Source organism: Phalangium opilio, unplaced genomic scaffold (genome assembly GCF_054372755.1).
Source record: "Phalangium opilio isolate 3A_F unplaced genomic scaffold, DU_Popi_V2 ptg000021l_1, whole genome shotgun sequence".
Taxonomy (NCBI): Eukaryota; Metazoa; Arthropoda; class Arachnida; order Opiliones; family Phalangiidae; genus Phalangium; species Phalangium opilio.
This window is the reverse complement of record NW_028324153.1, coordinates 284585-290619: the sequence shown is the minus strand read 5'-3', so window position 1 is coordinate 290619 and position 6035 is coordinate 284585. Positions and strand designations below refer to the sequence as shown.

General features: G+C 41.9%; 1 protein-coding gene across 1 annotated transcript; it reads left to right on the top strand.

The window, feature by feature from the left end:
• Positions 1 to 1283: 1283 nt before the first annotated feature.
• LOC149696360 (uncharacterized) lies at positions 1284 to 5812 on the top strand. Its single transcript, XM_089867328.1, has 2 exons — positions 1284 to 1819; positions 1906 to 5812. The coding sequence occupies exons 1-2, from the start codon at positions 1284 to 1286 to the stop codon at positions 5810 to 5812; spliced, it is 4443 nt and encodes a 1480-aa protein (XP_089723454.1).
• Positions 5813 to 6035: the final 223 nt, after the last annotated feature.

The following is a 6035-nucleotide window of genomic DNA, read 5'->3' as shown; positions in this document are numbered from 1 at the left end:
TCTTTTTCGTAATTACGATGCATTTAGTACTTTTGTAAGTGGGGTGGCGTAGGGGTTAGCGCTTTCGCCTCGCAGCAAGAGGATCCCGGGTTCGATCCCGGACTGTGGCACCGGGTGAAAATCTGGGAACAAATCCTTCTGCGTAGAGTTTGCAAGTTCTCTCCCCGCTTGTTAAAGGAGTATTCCTCCGCGCCCGGTTTCTCCTTTCCACCAAAACTTGCAGAGGTTAACGGTAATAGTTAGTGTTAAGAAATTGTGTATTTAATTCACGCGAAATAATTAATTGTTAACTATGTAAAATTTAATGCCAAAATCCTTTGTTAAAATCATCCTAAAATTACTTTGTAAACATGTATTGAAACCTTAAAAAATAAGAGAAAAACAAAATTCCCCAATCCCTTACAAGCCAACCCCAATATAATAGCAAGTTCAAACTTTTCCTAAAACGCCAAGACCCCTTCAAAACCACCCCCAACGTAAAACTCCAAATTTTCCCCAAAACCCCTGATAAACATCATTGACGTCATGGGCCAAAAGGCGGTACCCCAAACTTTTCAAAACCACGCCCGCACCTCGCCTGCGAAGCAAAGGTGAAAGCCCCCGTAAGACGATGACGTCAATGATGCCTTCTATAAAGGCTTGGCGTGAAAGGGAAAGTTTATGCATTCCATTCGTAGCTCTCTGACCAAAGGGTCTCCACCTTATAGTACCCTTATAATTTTTAGAAACTACCAACTCCCTAGTAAAACTTTAAATAATTTTTTAGTGTAATAAAATAACCTTTTTTGAAATACAACTCAAGTTTCCACCTCCTTTGCACTATTAAATTCAAGTCCACCAAGTCCATCCTAATATCTACCAACTGTTTCAGTCCGGTCGGTAGATTACCAAGCAATTAAAAGCTCTCCCAACCCAGCGCTATTCTTCATGGTGCCGTAAGACCCGGAATTAAAACCGGAACCTTTAAACGAACTCCTCGGTATGTAAATCGAACTTTTACTCCTCGTAATTTAATGCGATCCACCTCGGTATTCAAACCGGAAATTCGAACCTTTACTCCTCGTAATTTAATGCGATCCACCTCGGTATTCAAACCGGACATTAATTTGAACTCCTCGGTATTTAAACCGGATCTTAATGAACTCGTAAATTAAACCGGACTTCCTCGGTAATTAAACCGGACCTCCTCGGTAATTAAACCGGACCTCCTCGGTAATTAAACCGGACCTCCTCGGTAATTAAACCGGACCTCCTCGGTAATTAAACCGGACTTCCTCGCGTAAATGCCAGATCCCGAAAACGAATGCAATACCTCCGGATCACCCCATACCACCAACTCCTCTGGAAGCGAGCAGACCAAGCGGACTACACAAACCTCCAAAAACGCCGCGAATTCTGCCACCAACATGGCTAACACTAAACCAACGGATCCAGTCAGAGAGACGAAACTTGCCCGCGCCTCCCAAAAAAGCGCGAGAAACGCCGCCACCAGAAAAATAAACGCGCTTAAAAGCCTGCTAAAGGGAGCATGCATCGACGCGGAAGAAGTGGAAGACGCTATTGCCATGCTTATCCAAAGGGAAGATGACGTCATAGTCGCGGACGCCAAAGTACTAAGCCTGATTACGGACGATGATGAGATGGAAACCGAATCAGATGCCACCATCGCCTTCCGTGAGGAAATTTCGGAATTAAAACTAAAGGCCGAAAGAGCTGCCCGAAAGGCCCACCAAACCAACGGAACTTCTTCAACCTCCAACTATAGTGGATCGACGCAGATCAACGGAGTCAACGCACACCAAACCAGCCACCCGCCAGTGTACCCAGAAACAACTCCAAGCTGCCGGAGATAAAAATTCCAACATTTTCAGGAGACCACGCGAAATGGAACTGTTTCTGGTCAAGGTTTAACGCGGTCATCGAAAAACAACAAGGCATCTCAAAGGTAGAAAAGCTCATTTATTTAACGGGATTTTTAGAAGGCGAGGCCCTTCAGGCCATCGACGGATTTGACGAAGTAGACAGTTCTTACGATGAAGCGGTTAAAATTCTTAAAAAACGGTACGATAAAAATGACATGGCAGTCCATCTCCATTATAAGAAATTAAAAGAAATTCAGCCGGTTGCAAATTCAAACAATGTAAAAGCCCTCCGTACCCTTTTAGATAATTGCGAGGTTAGCATTAGAAGCTTTAAGAGTTTAGGAATAGATCCAACCGTAAAAGCCGAAGGGTTTTGTCCAAATATTCTAGCCTGTTTACCTAACGATATAAGGACCGCCTACTGTGCTCAGAGAAAACCATCCACAAATGGATCGGTTTGGGACCCCGACGAATTGGTAGAATTTCTTAGGGGACAAGTGGAGAGTAGAGAAATGGCCGAATTACTAGTTGACGGTCAGAGAACCATGCCCTTAGTCAGCCCCATAAATTCAGAAAAGATTCCAGATAGGTATAGAAATAGATCAAGGTACGAACATAATTATAACAATCCTAGAAGACCGTCAGCTGCCCAGTTAGCCACCGGAGTAAATAAAGCTCCTAAAAACCAGGAATTTACTTACTGTATATTCTGCAAAAACGATACCCATAAAACCCTAAATTGCGCCAATTATACCATGGAACAAAAAAGAATAATAATTAGGGATAGCGGAAGATGTTACATCTGCCTTCGCAATAACCACGACGCTCAAAGGTGTACATCTAGATTTAGAAATTGCAAAACATGCGGTAGAATGCATCATTACGCCGTATGTGAAAAAAACCCCTCTCACAAAAGGTCAACCAATCAAGCCCAAACCCAATTAGTGGCGCAAGTCCAAAACCAAAACGCCTACCAAATCCAAAATCAGGGCCAGAACCAAGTCCAATATTTAGTTCCCGTGCATAACCAAAGTGAGGAAAACAACCACGCCCAAACGCACGTAAAATACCAAGACCAAAATCCAGTAGAAAACCTAACTATGGCCTTGGCGCCAATTAAAACCTGCAGCCAAAATGTACTGCTCCAAAGAGCTATAGCCCTAGCCAAACATCCTTCCCAACCAAAAAACTCTAGAATAGCTAAGTGTTTCCTAGACGGGGGGAGCCAAGGTAGTTTTATAAAGGAAGAACTTGCCACGAAATTAAACCTACCAATCGTGGGGGACCAAGAATTAGATGTTTTTAGTTTCGGAAACAAAGATCCCCACCAAGAGAAACATAAGAGAGTAAGGGTCACCTTAGAGAATAAACAAAATCCAAATGAAACAGTAGAAATCATTTGTATTGTCCAAAGGTTCTTAACATACGACTTTTCCAAGTCCCATGATTCAGAAATTCAAGAAATCCTGAAAACCAAGGGGATAAGTTTAGCTTGTGAACCCGCCTTAGAAATTGAATCAGAACAACCTGATATTGATATCCTAATAGGAGCTGATTTTTATTGGGAAATCGTCAGCGGGAGAACAGAAAGAATAGGACCCCGCACAGTAGCGCTAGAGACCAAATTAGGTTGGTGCCTAAGTGGACCAGAAAGGAGCTCAACCTTAGCTAAATCTAACCAATCTGTAACTTCCATGTTAATTAGCTTAGGGGAAAAACGAGTAAATCAAACCTTAAAAACATTCTTTGATTTAGAAACCCTCGGTATTGATAGCTCAGAAATTAAGGAAAATCCCAATGACCTAGCCTTAACCACCTTTTTTGAGGATATTACGTTTGACGATACCCAAGGTCGTTACGTAGTAAAATTTCCATGGAAGCTTAGCAAAGAAGCATTACCAGACAACCAAGCTGTAGCCATGAAAAGAGCCCAAAGTTTAGAAAAGAAATTCCAAAGAGACCCCAGCTACTATGAACGCTATAAGGCGGTAATTAAAGAACAATTAGAACTAGGCATAGCAGAAGTAGTACCCCAAGACCAATTAACTATCTCAAAACCAGGCATGTATTACATGCCACACCAGGGTGTAGAAAGGGAAAATGTCCAAACAACCAAAACACGTGTCGTTTTAGACGGCTCATCACATGCCTATGGGAAACCCTCCCTAAATGACTGCCTACTACCAGGTCCCAATTTAACTCCTAACCTCCTATTAATTCTTGCCCGATTTCGAAATAACCAAATAGCAATAGTGGCAGATATTGAAAAAGCATTTCTGCAAATAGCTTTGGATGAGGAAGATAAAGACTCTGTAAGGTTTATCTGGTTCCAGGAGGAAAATGATGGTATTAATAAAATAGGCCATTACATAACCCTAAGAATGACGAGAGTACCCTTTGGGGTAACCTCAAGTCCCTTTCTGTTAGGCTGTACCATTAAATACCACATCCAGCAAGCCACAGACCTACCAGATCTAACCAGACATATACTAAACAATGACCTTTTTGTCGACGACCTCACCACCTCAGTAGAAAATGTAGACCAAGGTTATGAAGTATCCCTCAGTGCCGCGAAATTAATGAAGGAAGCCGGGATGAGATTTAGAAAATGGGGTACTAACTCCCAGGATTTAAGAGATAGATGGACAAAGCATGATAACCAAGGGGGCCCAAAATTATTCGAACAAAATACTGAGACCATAGAAAATAAAGTATTGGGTGTAAATTGGGACCCTAATTCGGACATGTTAACATTTAACCTCTCCAACCTAATCAAAACCAGTCAGGTTATGAAATTTACCAAACGCCAGGTGCTTAGTTTCATCGCGCAAATTTTCGATCCCTTAGGCCTACTCTGCCCATTCACAATTAGGGCAAAAATGTTATTACAATTGTTATGGGAAACCAAGGAAAATTGGGACACAGAGCTTCCCCAAGAGACCAAGGGTATTTTCGAAACATGGGTAAATGAATTACCTCTCCTACACCACCTCAAAATCCAAAGAAACTACTATTTCAAAGCCACAAACGAAATAGCAGAAATTGAGCTCCATTGTTTCTCCGATGCGAGTTTAAAAGCCTACGCCACCTGTGTTTATGTTAGGTATAAAACCATAGCCAACCAAATAGGAACATATCTAGTCACCGCTAAGTCGAGAGTAACCCCTCTAAAAAACCAAGACCCTAGTTTAGATTTAAAACTTCCCAAGCTAGAACTAATGGGTTGCCTATTAGGAGCTAGGCTTACAAACAACATTAGACAAGTTTTCACCAAAAACCTAGTGGGAATATTTTATTGGACCGACTCCACAATAGCCTTAGCATGGGTCACCGGCGATTCCACCCAATGGAAGCCCTTTATATCAAACCGGGTTTCCGAAATCCAAAAACTAACCAAAGGGGAAATGTGGTTCCACGTCCCCGGAAAGGATAACCCTGCTGATTTTCCTACCCGAGGCATGAAAGCCGAAGACATGAAAAACAATAGTAAATGGTGGGAAGGACCCTCGTGGTTAAAAGAACCTAAACAAAATTGGCCAAATTCGCGTAAACCCTCTGAAAAGGATTTAGAACCCGTAGCAAGCGAAAGAAGGAAACTAACCCTAGCTATAAATATAACCAAACCCCTAGGCATCCACACCTTAATTGACTTATCAAAGCACTATCACCTTAATAAGGTATTAAGAATAACAGCCTATTTATTTCGAGCCGCCCACAACTTCAGAAATCCAAACAAAATTACAGGCCCAGTTAGTGCGGAAGAATTACAAAGGGCAGAAATAGCTTGGATAAAATCAGTACAGACCTTGGAATTTGGACCTGAAATTAGACAATTAAAGAATGGAGAACCAATCCACCCCAACTCTAAGATAGCCCCTCTAAAACCAATCCTAAACGAAACTGGTATTTTGTGCGTCGGCGGACGGTTGGAAGAATCCAGTTTTTCCTAAACATCCCATACTAATATCAAAGGGACATAGATTAGCTAAACTGCTTATAATTAGAAGCCATACCCAAATCCATCACGCAGGTATTAGTGATACAGTCACGCAGTTAAGAGAGAAATATTGGATACCCTCGGCGAGACAATTAGCACGCTCTGTAGTTAAAGATTGCGTCATATGTAAAAGGTTGAATGCGAAACCAGGTGATATGTCTACCGCTACACTACCA

Coding starts and splice junctions, on each gene's coding strand:
- LOC149696360 (XM_089867328.1), top strand. CDS start 1,284: ATGCCAGATCCCGAAAACGAATGCAATACCTCCGGATCACCCCATACC. Junction 1,820..1,905: donor CAAACCAGCCACCCGCCAGT/GTACCCAGAAAC, acceptor TTTCTGGTCAAG/GTTTAACGCGGTCATCGAAA.